Source organism: Heloderma suspectum, chromosome 5, assembly GCF_057233095.1.
Source record: "Heloderma suspectum isolate Gila_16-S chromosome 5, 16-S_ref, whole genome shotgun sequence".
Lineage (NCBI taxonomy): Eukaryota > Metazoa > Chordata > Lepidosauria > Squamata > Helodermatidae > Heloderma > Heloderma suspectum.
In genome coordinates this window covers 199,979,460-199,999,546 of record NC_139462.1, presented here as the reverse complement: position 1 = coordinate 199,999,546, position 20,087 = coordinate 199,979,460, and the positions used below count along the sequence as shown (strand labels likewise).

Genomic DNA, 20,087 nt, shown 5'->3' with positions numbered 1-20,087 from the left:
ATTTGTGTTCCTTATTTTTGCACGTCTTAGTCTACGTCAAGATTTATGTAGACTAAGACGGGGAAAATAAGGGGAACGCAAATAGCATAGCATCCACTACGCTATTTGCGTTCCCCTTATTTTCGCCGTCTTAGTCTATGTAAATCTTGATGTAGACTAAGACGTGCCAAAATAAGGAACGCAAATGGCGGCGGCCATGGCCGACACCATTTGCATACACGCATTGTTGTTGTTTTTTTTTAAGTCAGTCATGATAGGCTACGTAAACATTTACGTAGCCTATCACAGCTGACTGCAGGGATGCAAACGGCAGCGGCTATGGCTGCCGCCATTTGCATCCCTGCTAGCCAGCGGCCAGATGTCTGGCTGCTGGCGGAGCCGGCCGGCGGCTCCGCAGAATCCCTGCGGAACACAGCTGTCCGGCCAGGATTCCGCGGGGGGGGGGAGGAACGTAGCACCTCCCCCCCGTCCAGGATTCCGGGGGGAGGGGGGGAGGAACGTAGTGCCTCCCCCCCGTCCAGGATTCCGGGGGGAGGGACGGAGCGCCTCCCCCCCATCAACATAATCCGCGAAAGGTAAGTACCTTTCGTACATCCCTAGTTTTACCCCCTCCTATCCCCTGCTCTGGATGTTTTTTTTTAAAAAAATTCAGGCGTTATCCTCGCAGAATCAGGGCTTCTCTGTGATGGTTTTTTTTTCTAATTCAGGCATGATCTTCGAATCTTCAAAGTTGTCAACCTGGAAGCTTCAAAGATCATGCCTGAATTAGAAAAAAAAAACATCGCGGAGAAGCCCCGATTCTGTGAGGATAAGGCCTGAATTGAAAAAAAAACCACATCCAGAGCAGGGGATAGGAGGGGGTAAAACTTAATCTCATTTGATGGGATTCAACAACCCCCTGCTCAGTGCAGGAAGCCTGATTCCCAGGCGGTCTCCCATCCAACTACTGACCGGGGCCGACCCTGCTTAGCATCTGAAATCAGACAAGTGCGCGCAGGAAAACAGCAGGAAAACAGCATAGCGCTCGAGTGTGAACCAAGCATGCACATTCAATGAAGCACTACAATGGGGAAAATAGGTGAGTGTGAATAATCACGTTTTAATGAGAAAGCGTTTAACCCGACGAGACACCGAATTCATTGCAATGGCAGGCGCAATGTAGATCGGCCCTGGCAGCCAAAGCAATGAAGTCATGAACTAGGCGGGCATGCCACTGAACTTTAATCTCACTGTAAGGGCTTTATCAACCCTGGGAAATTACATTCTCTGATGGTGCAATCTCATGCATGTTTAGACGGAAAAGAAGTCCTACAACTCCCAGCATTCCCCAGCCACAAGGAATTGCACCTTTAATGGCCAGCAGACTGACTGCTAACACAAGACATCACTGTCTACACAGAGTACTTCCCAATGGCTTCTCAACATTTACCTGTAATGCTAGGATTGGTTTCCAGGCAGGACATTAATAAAGACAAACTGCTTTTAGATCAAGAGGAAAGAACATTGCAGCACAATCTTATGCATGTTTACCTTGCAGTAAGTCCCACTGTGTTAAATGGAAATTACTGCCTACTAAGTGTGTTTAAGATCACGGCCTTGGGACTGTAGCTGGGTGGTGGTGCTTTGTTTTTCAGGGGCCTTTTCCTCTATCTGCCCGAACAGTACCCATAGCCTGATAAAACACATGACAGGGCAACTTTCCCTGGTCAGGCTTCAAACTGGGCTTGGAAAACGGAATTATTTTCCACAAAACTCTGTAAATAGCTTGATTTATATCAAGCCCTATACTGAGCCAAACTGGACCCCGTTGTGCCCCTGGTGATGTCACTGGGAGCACAATGCGGTCTAATACCTCCTTTAAATACCTCAGTGAGCCGCCAAACTGTTTCCCCTTCATTCCCACAATTCCACCTGCTCCCTTCCCTTCCAACCCACCCCCCTCCTGCTTACCTGGCTTGCTGCTCCAGCAGCAACACAGGTGGGGTGGAGAAATGTAATGCGGGAGGGTGGCCGATGGCGTCAGTGTCCCTGCTTATCAAAAAGGGCTGGTGCTGCACCCGGCGCTGGGCAGCATGCAACTGTGTCATTCCGCAGACTCAAACAGCACAGCAGTAGCAGAGCTCTGCTGAGTCTTTCTGCTGTGCAAGTGGTTGCCCATTATGCTTGCGCAATTATTCTTGTGCAAATGTAACTTTAGCTGGATTCTTCTCTTGCACATAGTTTGGAACCTGGTTTCTGCTACCACAACATCCTTTGCACTAACGGAATGACACAGCTGGACACTGCCCTATGAGTCCTGGCTCCACTACATCACTGAATATCATCCCCGTATTACGTATGAGGGCAGAGAGAAAGAGAGAGAATAGTGGCTTGCTACAGGCCTCCTGATTGTGACCGAGATGAACTTTGAACCAACGATTTCCCATCTCTTAACTACTATGACAACTGATAGCCTTTAAGGTGCCACAAAGCTCGTATTGTTTAACCCCACAATCCCTCTTGGACAAAGAAGAAAGACACCTTTGAGGCAGCGTTTAGCACTCTACAAGCACAAATAATTAAAGCAAGGAGTACACTTCCACAAAGAAATAGGATACAACAAGAGTAAAAATGGATAGATGATGAAGGAAAAAGAAAGAAACGGAAAAAGCAAACCCAGCTTTTAACAAATATTTGGAGAAAGCCCATGGGCATGTACTTCTTTCTCCTTTATTTGTGAGAAAGAATACTCAAGATGCATATTTTGATGATTTAATAGTATTATCCTGAGTAGACTTACTGGAAGCCAATCCTATCAATAGGATTTATTTCCATATGTGTGCCTACATCCATCCTAAGAGCCTAAAGGGAATTAAGGTACACTGTTTATTATTGAGAAAGCCTTTTCTGATCAATAGAAACCTAAAGGAGGGTCCTGCACTGCAAGTTATAATAACACTCTGCAAAACAAATGCTGGGTTTTCAATTATTTGCTAGACCCTGAATTTATTATGGCAATTTTACCTCTGTTTAGTCTGTGGTTATACAAGTTAAACAGTTGTGAAAAATTAAAAATACAACTATGGAGAACAACGCCATCTTGAAATAGTGGAAGAAACCAAGATCACACCAGTTAGTCCAAACTCATATAAGACCTGAAGCAATCGCCAAAGTATTAGCATTCCACGTATCCCTTCATTTGCAGGAAAGAAGTGACTTCTGCAAGGACAAGTATCATACTTGAGTGATTATTGTAACATTCACAAAGTCAAACATTCAGTGTTTATGGGCTTCCTGACAGGGTTGTGAATTATCATGAGTGTTCACCAAAGCATTAAACTGACTACTGGTGCCTATAATTCAGGAAGTGAGTGCCCAAGGTCTTGCTTTTGGTCTATAAAGGAATAGGTAATCTAGTTCTAATCTACCCGAGATACCATCTGCACTTGAAACATTAGAGTTTGATGAGACAGGATAGGCTCCCTGACTTGCAGAGTAATTCAAAATGTTCAGAACTCAGACCCCCTTCCCTCAGATGCCCCTGATTCTGACATTCTATCTCCCACTAGACTGCACAGCTGAAATGAAGTCACCTTTGTGACAAGTTACACTACAATTAAGTAAAACAGACTATAATTTGACAGACCACCATGAGTTTGACAGACCACCATGAGTGTCAAGAGGATCAGGCTGGGCTCCAGGCATCCATACTTGAATCTAGACCTGGATGCTGTTGCTCAGAGGATTGACCAATACAATTTAACTGCATTAAAAAAAATACTGCATTTTAGGGGCTTAAAAAATGAGACCAGGAAATGAAACCATTTTAAAACAAAATGAACGACCACCAGTCGCACATTGAGTTTATAAATGTATATAGATTTAATTATTTTTTTTATAATTTTAAAATATTATAGCTTTAATTTTTAAAACACACACACACACACAGTGGTGAAAAAAGTTGGTGAACCCTAATGATAGTTACAGAAATTCCATAGTTTTACCATGGTAGTCTTTGTGAATCAAAGCCAGTCCTTTTCTAAATATCCAATAGGGTCTATATTAACCAATTTCATGTCTTGTGAAATAAAATTATGTATAAATTATGCAAACAATGAGTACTTAAGAGTCGGGGTATGTGCAAAATTAAGTGAACCCCGTGTTATATCAGCTCAGTTAAAGGGAATAATTAGAATCAGGTGTTTAAGTAATTAGGTAGATCCTTCGGGGGTGAGTTTGGGAGGTCCCACCCTATAAAAGGATCAGAAACTTTGTGAGTTTGGTCTTCACCATACAGTTGTGTGGAAATATGTCATGCCATGATCAAAAGACATCTCTGAGGACTTCGGAAAAGCAGTTATTCCTGCTCATCAGTCTAGAAAGGGTCACGAAACCATTTCTAAGGATTTGGGGCTCTACTAGGGATGTACGAAATGTACTTATCATCTCGATCTGGGGCATCTGCGGTGGGGGGGAGGCACTCCGTCCCTCCCCCTGGAATCCTCCCTGGCTGGCTGTGCTCCACAGCAACTCTGTGGAGCCGCCAGCCGGGGCCGCCCACAGCTGTATTCTGGCTGCTGCCAGGCTGCTGTGGCCGCAAATGGCGGGCACAACGACGGGCGCTATTTGTGTCCCTGCCAAGCCGTGATAGGCTACGTAAGTATTTACATAGCCTATCATGGCAAAAGGCAGGGACGCAAATGGCGGCCGCTATGCCATTTGCATCCCTGCCTTTTGCCATGATAGGCTACATAAATACCTACATAGCCTATCATGGCAAAGAGCAGGGGCGCAAATGGTGTAGCGGCCACCATTTGCACCCCTGCTCATTGCTGTGATAGGCTATGTAAGTATTTACACAGCCTATCGCAGCAAAAGGCAGCCACGCAAATGGCGGCCACAGCAGCCCGGCAGAGCCCGGAAGACGAGCCGCCGCCGCATCTGCCGGCGCCGCATCTGCCGGCGCCGCATCTGCTAGTGCCGGCACATCTGCCGCCAGGTAGGCTCCGTCCCGGGGTGATTCCACGGGGTGGCAGGGGGGATTGCTCTGTTCCGCCATGGACTCCAGGGGGCCGGATTCTAAAGAATCCAGCCTCACTGGAGTCCGTGGTGGAATTCTCCAACATCCCTAGGCTCTACCAATCAACTGTCATAGAGATAGTCTAGAAATGGGGAAGGTTCAAGACCACAGTCACTCTACCCAGGAGCAGTCATCCTATCAAAGTCTCTTGAAGGACAAACTAGCACATCATCCAGGATGTCAAAAAGAACCCCAGAGTAACATCCAAGGATCTGTGGGCCACTCCCACCTTGGCTAATGTGAGTGTTCATGACTCAGTGATCAGAAAAAGACTGAACAAGCATGGTGTTCATGGGAGGATAGCCAGGAGGAAACCACTGCTCTTTTAAAAGAACACTGCTGCCTGTCTAAAGTTTGCTAAGGAATACAGAGATGATTCCCAAGACTTCTAGAACAATGTTCTCTGGACAGACGAGTCAAAGGTAGAACTTTTTGGCCTCAAGGAGAACTTTTATGTTTGGCGAAAAGCAAACACTGAGTTTGAACAGAAGAACCTCATCCCAGCCATCAAGCATGGTGGTAGGAATGTGATGGTTTGCTACCTCAGGGCCGGGATGGCTTGCCATGATTGACACAACCATGAATTCTCTGGTGTATCAGGAGATTTTAGAGGAGAATATCAGCCCATCCATCTGTGAGCTGAAGTTGAACCGAAAGTGGATCATGCCATAAGCCAATGATCCTAAACATACAACCAGATCTATAAAAGAATGACTGCGGAAGAAGAAATTCTGTGTTTTAGAATGGTCTAGTCAAAGTCTGGACCTAATCCACATTGAAAAGTTGTGGCAGGACCTGAAGCAAGCTGTTCATGCAAGGAAGTCCTCAAATGTCACTGAGTTGAAGCAGTTCTGCAAGGAGGAGCGAGCCAAACTCCTCAAAACCAATGTGAGAGACTGACCAACAGTTACAGGAAATGCTTACTTGAAGTCATTGCTGCTCAAGGGGGTGCCACCAAGTAATAAATCTATAAAGGTTCACACACTTTTTCAAACATGGATATTGAATGCTGAATCAGTTGTGGATAAATAAACATCGAAAAAGCCTCACGTTTGTGTGTCTATTGTTCTGTATCTGGAATTATAGGGTTAGAATAAGATCTAATAACATTTTAGGTTGGAAATATGTGACAATCCTAAGGGGCTCACAAACTTTTTCTTGTTACTGTCTGTCTGTGTGCATCTGTGTGTAGATTTTAAAATGTGAAACATTTTGGTATAAAACACCAGCTTCATTTTAAAACAAGAAACTAAAGTAGCAACCCAATTTTGATAGCCTGATACCAGTATTATAACAGCGGAACTCCAGCTTCCTTTCAAGCCCTTCTAAATTTCCCTTTTGCCTCCAGTCACTTGCAGCGAAAGTAGAACATGAATACGTTCCTAAAGGTAAAAGGTAAAAGTGTCCCCAACCAGTCGTGTCCGACTCTAGGGTGTGGTGCTCATCTCCATTTCTAAGCCGAAGAGCCAGCGTTGTCCGAAGACGCTTCCGTGGTCATGTGGCCGGCATGACTGAACACCGAGGTGCACAGAACGCTGTTACCTTTCCCGCCGAGGCAGTACCTATTTATCTACTTGCAATTCCTTGCTTTCGAACTGCTAGGTTGGCAGAAGCTGGGACCGAAGACGGGAGCTCGCTCTGTCACGCAGCACTCGGGTCTCGAACTGCTGTCCTGCCGACCTTCCGGTCTGCAATTCAGGGGCAAATATGCAATGTCTGAGCTCGCTGAGGTTCTCCAAATTCCTCTGCGAAGCCTGTTTCACCTCCTCTGTGTTCCCGAAGGCAAGTGTATTTTGTTTTTGTTTCTTGATTGGGAAAAATGGGCATTTTCAATTGGGAAGGTGCACATTTTCAAAACTGCGTACCAAAAATGCACACTCCTCCCCCCAAGCTAACGTGTGAAAATGCAGATCGAATGCACTTGAAAAAATTTCCTGAGAATTACACTCCCACTCATGATCAGGGTCGTGAAGGCACATGTTTGCATGATTTGTGAAAAGGAACAACATTCTCATACATCCCTACTGATTTCAGGACCAGCACCAGAACTTAGCATCAGTGGGCAGCTGCCAGGGCCAGCAGCCTGGTATGGCCCACTGATGATGCCTGCATCGGGGCCCACACTTAAAAATGGGGGGGGGTATGATGCTTGAAGCAGCGCTGGGTACCTGGGCCTCAGAGTGGCATTATGGTGGGGATACTGTGGGGAATTAAATTGGTAGTTAAATTGGTAGGCACTGCCAGGGGCTACCGGTGGAAGAGAAGGCCTGCTAGAGGGCACTTTGCCCAGGACCCCCTCAAATGGAACCAACACAGATTAATTTTAGACAGAACTGGTCCTAGCCCAGTTTTGTGTAATAATCTCAGAAATCAAATGTTATTTTAACACCATTGATTTTCATGAGGCTTGTTGGGTTTGCCACTGGGACTGGGAATTTATTAAAATGAAGCTACCACGTGCTCTTAGAACTGGAAAAATATAGAGCATTTTCTAAGGAATAATCACCCAAAGTCTGTGAAGTTGTTTTTTTCCCCCCCTGGTCCTTCATATGGGAAATCAGCACTGCCGTAGTTCCAGTGAAGTCCAGAACTGAAGTAAGAACTGTTGTCTGGATTGTTACTATTGTGCAATCATGTTTCCAAGCTTTTGTCTCCAACTATCAAAAGAAACCCCTTCATGGATCACTGCCTTGTTGTGGCGAAGGAGCTTGCGTAACCCAGTGAAGCCATAAGCTATGCCGTGCAGGGCCACCAAAGATGGACAGGTCATGGTGGAGAGTTCTGACAAAATGTGGTCCACTGGAGAAGGAAATGGCAACCCACTCCAGTATTCTTGCCAAGAAAACCCCATGGAACGTATCACAAGGCTAAAAGACATGACGCCGGAAGATGAGCCCCTCAGGTCGGAAGGTGTCCAATATACTACTGGGGAAGAGTAGAGGGAATTTCCAAGTAGTGCCAGAAAGAGTGAAGCGGCTGGGCCAAAGCCGAAAGGACACTCAGCTGTGGATCTGTCTGGTGGTGAAAAGAAAGCCCGATGCTGTAAAGAACAATATTGTTTAGGAACCTGGAATGTCAGATCAATGAATCAAGGTAAGCTGGAGGTGGTCAAACATGAGATGGCAAGAATGAACATTGACATCTTGGGAATCAGCGAACTAAAATGGACAGGCATGGGCAAATTTAATGCAGGTGACCATCATATCTACTACTGTGGGCATGAATCCCTTAGAAGAAATGGAGTAGCGCTCATAGTCAACAAAAGGGTGGGAAAAGCAGTACTGGGGTACAATCTCAAAAACAATAGAATGATCTCAGTACGAATCCAAGTAGGGATGGCAGAGAATTCCACCACGGATTTCAGTGAGACCGAACGCACTGGCATTTGGCCCCCCGAAATCCGTGGCAGAACGGCCTGCCACCCCCCTGCCCCCCTGCGGATCCCCCCCGGGACGAGACTTACCTAGGGTAGATGTTCCGGATGGCGGCGGTTCAGGGGCGGCTCCAGCGGTGGCGGCGGCTCATCTTCCAACCGGCTGCCATGGCCACCATTTGCAGTCTTGTCTTTTTTTTTTTTTTTACCCAGACATGATAGGCTATGTAAAGACTTGCGTAGCCTATCACATCTGGGTCAAAAAAACACCACAAAACGGTGTACACAAATGGCGCCGGCTACAGTGGCCGCCATTTGCGTTCCTTATTTTTTGTCATTTTAGTCTACATAAATATTTACGTAGACTATTATGGCGAAAAAAAGGGGGAACACAAATAGCGTAGTGGGCGCTATTTGCGTTCCTTTTTTATTCGCCGTTTTAGCCTATGTAAATACTTACGTAGGCTAAAACGGCAGATAAAAAACGAACACAAATAGCGCCCACTACACTATTTGCATTCCCCTTTTTTTCACCGTAATAGTCTACGTAAATATTTACATAGACTAAAATGGGGAAAAATAAGGAACGCAAATGGCGGCCGCCGTAGCCGCCGCCATTTGCGTACGCCATTTTTTTTTTACTTTGCCGTGATAGGTTAAACACAGGGACGCAAACGGCGGCAGTTATGGCAGCCGCCATTTGTGTCCCTACTGCCCAGCGGCCGGATGTCTGGCTGCGGGCGGAGCCGGCCGGCAGCTCCGCGGAATCCCTGTGGAGCAGAGCCAGCCGGGCAGGACTCCAGGGGGAGGGACGGAGCACCTCCCCCCGTCGAGAATTCTGGGGGGAAGGACAGAGCGCCTCCCCCCCACTGCAAAGCAGATCCGCGAAACAGTAAGTGACTTTCGTACATCCCTAAATCCAAGGCAAACCATTCAACATCACAGTAATTCAAGTCTATGCCCCAACCACTGATGCTGAACAAGCTGAGGTTGATCGGTTCTATGAAGACCTACAACAACTTCTAGAACTAACACCAAAAAAAGATGTCCTCTTCATCATAGGGGATTGGAATGCTAAAGCAGGAAGTCAAGACATCACCGGGATAACAGGCAAGCATGGCCTTGGTGTACAAAATGAAGCAAGACAAAGGCTAACAGAGTTTTGCCAAGAGAACACGCTGATCATAGCAAACACTCTTTTCCAACAAGAAAGAGGCGACTCTACACATGAACATCACCAGAATATCGAAATCAGATTGATTATGTCCTTTGCAGCCAGAGATGGAGAAGCTGTATATTGTCAGCAAAAACAAGACCAGGAGCTGACTGTGGCTCAGATCATGAGCTTCTTATTGCAAAATTTCGGCTTAAATTGAAGAATGTAGGGAAAACCACTAAACCATTCAAGTATGACCTAAATCATATCCCTTATGAATATACAATGGAGGTGAGGAATAGATTTAAGGGATTAGACCTGATAAGACAGAGCGCCTGAGGAACTATGGTCGGAGGTCCATAACATTGTTCAGGAGGCAGCAACGAAATCCATCCCAAAGAAAAAGAAATGCAAGAAAGCAAAGTGGCTATCTGATGAGGCTTCAGAAGCAGAATGAGATTAAGAAGAGGTGGAAAGAATACACAGAAGAACTATACAGGAAAGATCTTAATGTCCCTGATAGCCATGATAGTGCCGTCTCTGAACTTGAGCCGGACATCCTAGAGAGTGAAGTCAAGTGGGCCTTAGGAAGCATGACTAACAACAAAGCTAGCAGTGATTACAGTATTCCAGCTGAGCTATTTAAGATCCTAAAAGATGATGCTGTTAAAGTGCTGCACTCAATATGCCAACAAATTTGGAACACTCAACAATGGCCACAAGACTGGAAAAGGTCAGTTTACATTCCAATTCCAAAGAAGGGCAATGCCAAAGAGTGTTCAAACTACTGTACAATTGCGCTCATTTCACATGCCAGTAAGGTTATGCTCAAAATCCTACAAGCTAGTCTTCAGCAGTATGTGAACCGAGAACTACCGGAAGTACAAGCTGGGTTTCAAAGAGGCAGAGGAACTAGAGATCAAATCGCCAACATTCACTGGATCATGGAGAAAGCAAGAGAATTCCAGAAAAATGTCTATTTCTGCTTCATTGACCACGCTAAAGTCTTTGATTGTGTGGATCACAACAAACTGTGGCAAATTCTTAAAGAGATGGGAGTACCAGACCACCTTACCTGTCTCCTGAGAAACTTGTACGAGGGTCAAGAAGCAACAGTAAGAACTAGACATGGAACAACCGATTGGTTCAAAATTGGGAAAGGAGTACGACAAGGCTGTATATTGTCGCCCTGCTTATTTAATTTATATGCAGAATACATCATGAGAAACACCAGGTTGGATGAATCACAGGTCGGATTTAAGATTGCCGGGAGAATTATCAACAACCTCAGATACACAGATGATACCACCCTAATGGCAGGAAGCGAAGAGGATCTCAAGAGCCTCTTGTTGAGGGTGAAAGTGGAGAGTGCAAAAGCTGGTTTGAAACTCAACATTAAAAAACTCAGATCATGGCATCTGGCCCCATCACTTCCTGGCATATAGAAGGGGAAGAAATGGAAGCAGTGACAGATTTTATTTTCTTGGGCTCCAAGATCACCACAGACAGTGACTGTAGCCATGAAATTAAAAGACGCTTGCTCCTTGGGAGGAAAGCTATGGCACACCTAGACAGCATCGTAAGAAGCAGAGACATCACCTTGCCGACAAAGATTCGTATAATCAAAGCTATGGTTTTCCCAGTAACAACATATGGCTGCGAGAGCTGGACTATAAGGAAGGCTGAGCGCTGAAGAATTGATGCGTTTGAACTGTGGTTCTGGAGAAGGCTCTTACGAGTCCCCTGGACTGCAAGGAGGTCAAATCAGTCCATCCTAAAGGAAATCAGCCCTGAGTGCTCATTGGAAGGACAGATACTGAAGCTGAAGCTCCAATATTTTGGCCACCTAATGCGAAGAGAAAACTCCCTGGAAAAGACCCTGATGCTGGGAAAGACTGAAGGCAAAAGGAGAAGGGGACGGCAGAGGATGAGATGGCTAGATAGCATCACCGATGCAATGAATATGGACTTGAGCACACTCTGGGAGAGAGCAGAGGACAGGAAGGCCTGGCGTGCTATGGTCCATGGGGTCACGAAGAGTCAGACATGACTGAACGACTGAACAACAACAATCAAAAGGAAGAAAGCCCTGAGGACAATTACCAAGTAAGGGGATTGTACACTGCAGTCTGTGTTAATTTTTATGTTTTTAAAAAGGCAGTTGAGAGCTCCAAGATTCTAGAAAGTACAAGTAAAAAAACAACCACCACCACTGGAAACCACACAACTGGCAAAAAGTGATCCCTCTTATTAACAGTAAGATCGTACATTCAGGCTGTACGTGTCTCAGCAGCACCATTTCATATGTACAGCACCTCATCAGGCCGGTAATGGCAAGACCCATGTTGAAGAGAACAATATTCATTGACATCAATGGGTAGCAAAATTCAATTCTGCCATGAATAATGGCCAGAAGTTACTCTGGCATTTTACTAGAAAGGCACATGATCATATTTTGTCACAAACATTGAAAAAAAATGGGGGGGGTTCTCACAAAATTCTCTTGTCTAATGGGGGCTTGCTGCTTAAGAACAAATAACAATCTCTGGTGAACTTAAGGAGCTGATCATGCTTTATTGCTTAGAGTTACCAACCAGCTAAATTGTGATTGCTTCCATTTAGAACATGTTGCCCTGGGAAACCTAAAGTAATTAAAGTGAGGCTGGAGAAGTAATAATGCAGAAAGAGAGGGAAAATCGTCTGCAGTAACAAAGCAATCCTTTAAACGAAGAGAACATTACAGGAAAAGCATGACAGCAATTTCTCATATTGTGCCTTTATCTTGAGTTGAACAGTTGGTGAACAAAGGTAACCATTTTGTGCAAAAGAAAAAAAGGGGGAGCCATTTGTGAAATCCAATATTTTGTAGAAATTTTACATAGACAGACAGAGGGGAGAAAGTGCTTTTTTAAAAAAATGTATAATGTAAAAAGTGAAGGAGCTGCTACCTTTCCTCGTGAGAAACCGTCTCTCCTCTCTCTCATATACAACTGAATTAGCTGCAGATCCTTGCTGCTCATTTTAAAAATTGATGCAACTAATTCAATGCCATAATAAGCACCAAGTCACTGGAAATTCTCCATGCCAGTTTCCCGTTAGTAAGTCTTTATGAGATTGTCTTACTCATAGTTCAAACAGGATAGTTATGGTAGCCTAGGTACTGGGATAACACATTGGAGCAAATAGTAGAGCCAAGGGCACAGCAGAAAGTATCTATAGAACTGAAATCTCTATACTATTAAGGTCTCCCCCCCAATTGTGTATATAATGCAACACTTATTTTACATTTGTGCAACCCTATTTGCTATCACCAACAAAGGCAGACTTTCTCAGAGATGTATTCTGATGATGCTGGTGTTTTCATATTGCGAGCCATGAGCCAAGAAACAGCTGCAGTGCCATAGCCATAATTCAAAAATATTTCAGCATAATACACAGTCTAGTTGGTGATTTACCCATCTCTCCCTATGGCACTGTACCTCTGTTGTCAACTGGAGTGAGCATTGAAAGAACCAGCCTAAGTGGTCCGTCAGTTTTCCCCGCCAGTCTAGCAAGGACAACAACAAGCAATTTCTGAAGCGATTTGAGCAAAGGTTACATGGACACAGTAAAACTTAGTTTTATAAGACTGTCAGACCGGATCTATCATCATCTAAAATAGCTCTACCTAATCCATTAACAACCCCTTTGAGAGACAGAATGTCCTTGCATGGGGTGAGTTGAACACATGCTTAAGAATCTCCCCTTGAAATCGATGAGATTTAACAGTGCCTAACTTTGGCTGGGTTGAACACTATCTTACAACCTCGGCTCCACATCTGTAGAAGTGATTTTTAATGACCAGTGCCCTAAGCAAATAGTCCAAAATAACAGCAATATGAAACATACTGTTGTACATGCTAATCATGCTGCAAGAATGACGGTTCATTTATATTAAATAATTCTTTAGTTTTTCACAAGCGTAAGGTTGTGCTGCACCAGAAGCATTTCAAGTACAACAAATCAGTAGGCTGCTTGTTTCCCATTAAGTATGTTTTTATCATCAGTGACAAAAGAGGCATTGTTTTAAACATGGTGTTAAGCAACTCACTGAAGAGGTGCATGTGTCTTGCAACTGGAGGTCATAATCAGAGGACCACAACTAGTGGCAAATTATTCATGAACATATTTTTCAGCACTGTTATCATTTTTCATTTGGCTGTAACCCCCACTGCTGCCATCTGCTTATTGCCAGCCATACAAAAAAATATTCTTCTTGATCATGTATAGTTAAATAAATGACTAATTTTCACACAGCTACCTCGTTCGCATGCAAATAGAGGCATTTACCTGGGTGATCATATCCCTTGTGTTGGAGATTTCAGTATAGATTTCAGTATTGCTTTTGTAATATTGCTTTTCTACAATGTGAAGTACATTTAAGTAGAGGTGAATGAGAATGTCATTAATTTCGCTTCATTTTTGACTTGAATCTGCCCCATTCACACCTCCAAATGCGAATATGGATGTGAGCCCATTTGGGGGGAGAAGCTCGTGTGTTCCTGAACTTGCATTCACATTTGGGGGGAAAAGCACACTTTAAAAAATACACATTTTCACGCGTGTCTGTGGCGGGAAAGTGTACATTTGGGCACGCAGTTTCAACAGATGGGTTCCAAAATGCACACTTTCCCCATTCGAACGAAAACAAAAACAGATCGCAATCAAAAACAAGAGCAAGGTGGACCAAGTTTCAAGTGGAACTTGGAGGCCTAGGGATGGATGAAAGTCACTTACCTGGTCCCGCAGCTTGCTTCGCGGTGGGGGGAAGGCGCTCCGTTCCTACCCGCCAAAATTCTGGCCAGGGGGGAGGCGCCCCATCCCTCCAGCCGAAATTCTGGCTGGGGGGGAGGCGCCCTGTCCCTCCGGCCGCGAATCCTCCTGGCCGGCCGGGACGCAAATGGCGGCGGCCATAGCCGCCGCCGTTTGCGTCCCTGCAGTCAGCCATGATAGGCTACGTAAATCCTTACGTAGCCTATCAAGGCTGACTTTGGGAAAAAAAAAAAGCACGTAAGCAAATGGCGGCGCCCATGGGCGCCGCCATTTGCGTTCCTTATTTGGGCACGTGTAGTCTATGTGAACATTTACGTAGACTACAGCGAAAATAAGGACAACGCAAATAGTGTTGCCCTTATTTTCGCCGTGGTCTATGTAAATGTTTACGTACACTACACGTGCCCAAATAAGGAACGCAAATGGCGGCGCCCATGGACGCCGCCATTTGCCTACGTGCTTCCCCCCCCCAAAGTCAGCCGTGATAGGCTACGTAAGGATTTACGTAGCCTATCACGGTGTTTTTTGAAAATCTAGCTGTGATAGGCTACATAAATCTTTACGTAGCCTATTACTTTTTTTTTTTTTGTACTTGGAAATGGCGGTGGCGGCAGCCGGTCAGAAGACTGGCTGCCGCCGCTGAACCACCGCCAGGAGCCGCCAGCGCCAGGGACATTTGCCAAAGGTAAGTCCCATTCCGGGGGGGTGGCGGACCGTTTCTCCACCAATTTTGGGGGGCCGACTGCGTTGGCATTCGGCCTCCCAGAGATTCGTGGAGAAATTCTCCGCCATCCCTACTTGGAGCACCTTGTCGAGCTTATGCCTCGCTCATTCTCCCATCCCTAACTTTAACTGAAATCCTATATGCATCTACCTAGGAGTAAGTGCCATTGAACTCTGTGGGATTTATTTCTGAGTATAAAGCAGGCAGTGGGGACAGGCCAGGTTAAAGACAGCATAAGCACATGGGTGTCCATTCTGCCCAGGGCTTCCCTGCCCACTCTCTGCTTCCAAAGACACTGTTCTCTCCACCAGACTCTGAAAGTGCAACTGAGCCCAGGATAGGGAAAATCTATGCTATCTGGTGCTGTCAGATAGCAAAGGGGTGAATGGGTCTGCCATTGTCCCATCTAGTTTGGCCCTTGGAGGTCTACGCTATTTAACTCTATGCTATTCTGGGATAGAAATTAATAGTCATGTCAGATAAGTGTAATAAGTGAGGGTCTCATGGAGTCTGACTAAATTGTGTTTGAGAATAATTGGAAGATTATCACAGGCACAATGGGTTGATGATACTAAAAATGATACCAGCCCCAAGAATATTTCTACTGAAGGAGGGCATATTAATTAATTAATTAATTCATTCATTCATTAATAAAAGCAAATAAGCTGAATAAGTTCATTCTCGAGGTATTTTTCAAGCCCCCGCAAGTCTACTGTTTGTAGAATTACATACCTCCGGATGCACATTCTGGTGTGAAAGAAATGTCATCAAGGGCAAGTTCTATGAATTCATTAGCTCCTACTTCAGCTTCAAATGCGACTTTGAAAGGACTATTGCTAGAAAGGACCACATTGGCATATGTCCATGTACTTCCTTTATTTCTGGTTGCGTCCCACATCAAAATGTCCATTCCAGATTCTTCAACAGTATACACCTATTGATTGCAAAACACAGAAAATGCTCACACCTGGCTGTGACAGTCCGTGACATCATAACACAACTCTCAAAATGTGGAACACTGAACATACTCAATCCCACAACCTGTTCTGTAATTCAAACAGTGCCGGTTTAGAAAATAAATTAGAAGCTTTACCACTATGTCAGTGCATACAGAAGCTTCTCATTCTATGGATGTAGGGCCAAACTAGAGGGAACGCATCCTTGCATTTTACCTGCAGGTTCTTTAAAAATGCAAATAGCATCAGCTGTGAGGGGCTGATAATTAGCTCGATCACAGTAGTAGAGTGGGAGAGTCTAACCCTTTCCTCTCCTGCTGCAGTCCTGAGAAAAATCCCTCCTCAGAAGCTGGTGGAGGTAGAATTGGTGGAATTCCCGCCAATTCCTTTGGAGGGAATTTCCCCATTGGCACCCATTCATATTCGGCAACAGCCCCCCCCCCCCCCCCGCTGCCCCAAGGATTATGCTTTTTACATTTTAAAAACCTGAATGAAAATGCAAAGATGCATTCACCATCATGTATATTTTGGCCCAAAGATCAATTGCTCAGAAGATACGAGTTTGCGTTTTCTCATATGCTTTTAAAAAAATTATAAGGCAAAACTATTCCAATTTCCAGTTTGAGGAAATGTGAGACTCTTCAGCAGAAGAGGGGCTGGTGTCGGATGAGCTATGAATCTTAGATCCTGGTTTAGCCAGAACATTAATTTGAAGTAAAATACATTGTTAAGCAATTGCACGTAGCATGCCTTTTTGATAAAAATTTCACTCAGTTGTGCTGCTGCTTCAAAACTGACTGTGCCTAGGAACCTTATTTATCTGATGTATGATCTGGAAGGCCCTTATGGCTTTTGGAAGTTGGCTCAGCATATTTGGAGGGAGATATTCCAAGACCCCAGTGAACCAGGATTCTCTCTCTCTCTCTCTCTCTCTCTCACACACACACACACACACAGACAGCGCTTTTTGAAAGTGTAATGCATGGAGAAATCGCTCACCTTCCATTTCTATTACTATATGTGCTGTTTAACTTAGAGGATTGGGCTATATGAAAATAAATGTGTAAGAGTTGCTTCACACATAACAATAACCTATCTGCTTTTATGGCTCTTGTGAAATTAGAAGATTAGTGTTGCCATTGTGGATTTAGTTCTTTCAACCCGATTGGACCATCGTGTGGGAAATCATGAAACTGGCAATGAAGTAAAGGATGCATTATTCTACTATAATTCATGAGATCTAAACAATTTGAAGAGCTCAAGAAGCACAAATGCTCCTAGATCTCAAACTCTCTTTTTGCTTACCTTTAACAGTCTAATTTTGGAGGGAATCACAGCCAGAACCAGAACCAGAGTTTGCATATAGGTGATGTACAGAACTAAGAAATATTGTAATACACACCCAAGAAGACAAGGAATCAAGGATTTATGATAACTAGTAAGGGTATTTTAGCTCCAGTAGTAGATGAAGTAAGTTGAAGCTAAGAAAGTCCACTGTTCGTTTAAAAAAAAAAAAGTGGCTGTTGAGGAGGTATTGGAACTGAGAGAAATAGCTTGATAAATTGAGAGAGCAATTTATCAAGCTATTTGTGGTGAAACTGGGAGGCAAATGGAAGGGCGGCCACCATTTTTTCCACCATTAAAAAAATCACGAGGTGTCATGCCAGGGGGGTTCAAGAAAATAAATGATGGCTGCCAGACAGTGGCTATCAAGAAGAACTCTGGTAGTGGCAAGTTTCATTGTCCCTCAAATTTCATCATCCAGTCCCTGAAATTTGCTGGGGGGAGCCCCCTTTTGCCTCCCACTGTGGTCGGGTTCTCTATGGACAATGTCTGGCTCAGCCTTAGTTTATACCAGCCTTCTCCAACCTGGCATGCTCCAGATGTGTTGGACTGCAACTCCTATAATTCCCTGCCAGCATGGCCAAGGGCCATACTGGCTGGGAGTTGCAGTCCAAAACATTTGGAGGACGCCGGATTGGGGAAGACTGGGTGCTACCATACATACAGAGAACAGCATAATAGAAGGCGGGAAGGCAGAAGGGAGAGACAGACACAAAGGGGTGGCATATAATAGGTGAGCTTAATTTGCATGAAAGGTGGATGAAAGGAAATGTAAAGGAAATGAAGAATTGGAGGTACAAAGAGGTGAAGAGCTTCAAAAGGTAAGGGGGAAGTTGACTCACAGCCTGAAAATGAGCCTGTATAATTAAGAAGGGATTTTTCTTAGCAAGGGGAGAGAACAGTGCCTTTAGCGGCAACATTCTGAGTACACTGGAAAAGGGAGGTATGACGGTAGAGAAGGTCAGCTGGCTTCTCTTATTGATTTGCTTAATTCATTTTAAGAGAGATTTCTAGCCCCACCTTTCTGCACAAGATGCCAAAGTGGCCTTTGCCAAGCACCAGTGGAGTACTACGGAAAAGCACTTTGAGCACCATCCTGTGTTTACCTCTGTGCAGTGTGTTGCAGTGCCTGGAGATGCCCAGATTCAAATCCCCACTCAGCCATGAAGTTGAATGGGTGACACTGGGCCAGTCACTATTCTCTCTCAGACAGACTCAACTACTTCACAGGGTTGTTCTGAAGATGTAATAGGAAGGGGAACTTTGTACCACCCTAAATATCTTGCAGGAAGAGTCGAATAAAACAATAATAGTAATCATAACCATCCCCATTGAACACATTGGGACTTGCATCTGACTAAACATCCAATGGAACAGGGCCCATGTTTGGGAACATGTGATAAAAACAAATTTTGATTTCCTCTACAAACTCATAGCGACAAGTTCCAAAAATATCAGGCCTGGTATCAGCACCTGACATTCTAGGGTAGCTGCCAGCACTGAGACCTGTCCCAGGGCCTTCACGCTTGGTCTGTGAGTCTCCATTTTAATTCCCCCAATGCCCAGGAGTGACACTATATTGGGCACTCTGGGGTATTGTGGGAAATCAAAATGGCAGATCCTCAGCCTTGGAGTACTGCTGTGATGGGCACGCAAGCCTGAGGGAGGGCATCAGCATAAAAGGAGCCCACCTGAGGGCACCGAGCTAAGGAGCAAGCAAATAAAAAATGAATCTGTTAAGCAAAATTTCACACATCACAAAAACATCACTTCCAAAACATGGAAAACAGTATAAAAATTGCTTGCCCGGTTTGTGTTTCTCCCCTCAAAAATGAGCTTAAGAAAAAAAAAAAAAGTCATCTGTAATGAAATTGGCCCGTTCTTTGCTGGAATTTATTATACCCCCGTTCACAGCAATTTATGTAATATGAACTGCCTAACAAGCTGGAAAACTGAAATATTGGACATATATTATCACAAGGGGAATTAATTTTGCTTTAACTCAGTACTATGGCAATATGTTCAAGTAGCACCGCAGTGAAGGGAGGCTGAACAGTGAGGCTGCAATTACTCTCTTCATCTCATTTTACATAGCAAAGCAACATGGGGGACTGAGGTCTGAAACCAAGAATGTTAAGAAAAGGGACTCTACAAATTGTTATATTTCATAGCTTCACACGTTGAATCTCAGTACAACGGGTGGAACTGGAAGAGTTGGCGAGAGAAGAGATAATTGCCAATTTTTGCATTGGAAGATGACAGATTGCTTCATTACATTTATATCCTATCCTTGCTCAAAAGAGCTCAGGATGATGTATAAAGTTCTCCCCCTCCCCCCCCCCATAAGATGGATGGAGCACTTAACTTGATCTGGGGGCCAAACTGCCCCCTGGAGCAATGAGATGGGCTGGATGACATCAGGGGCTGGGGCCATGCAGGAAGCCCCACCCTCTCCCCCTGCCATCATCTGCCCCATCCATTTGACTTTCTCTGTGCAGAGTTCCCTGCCTCTCTCTTCATGGAGAAAAGAACTCAGTCAGCAGCTGGAGGAGAAACTTATCCAGGCGCTGGCTGAGTTGTGTGAAGTAGGTGCAAGGGGCCAGATCCAAATTAGGACCTTAGCATGCAGGGCAGGGAGGCTTTAAAGATCTGGATCGGGGGCC

The 20,087-nt window shown here is 44.7% G+C and overlaps 1 protein-coding gene across 1 annotated transcript in view; it reads right to left on the bottom strand.

Moving 5' to 3' along the window:
- MALRD1 (MAM and LDL receptor class A domain containing 1) overlaps positions 1-20,087 on the bottom strand; it is a 439,175-nt gene that overhangs the window by 91,654 nt on the left and 327,434 nt on the right. The window contains exon 34 of the mRNA XM_084860474.1: positions 15,857-16,058. Within this exon, the coding sequence (XP_084716600.1) occupies positions 15,857-16,058 (202 nt within the window). The remainder of the gene's footprint in view (positions 1-15,856; positions 16,059-20,087) is intronic.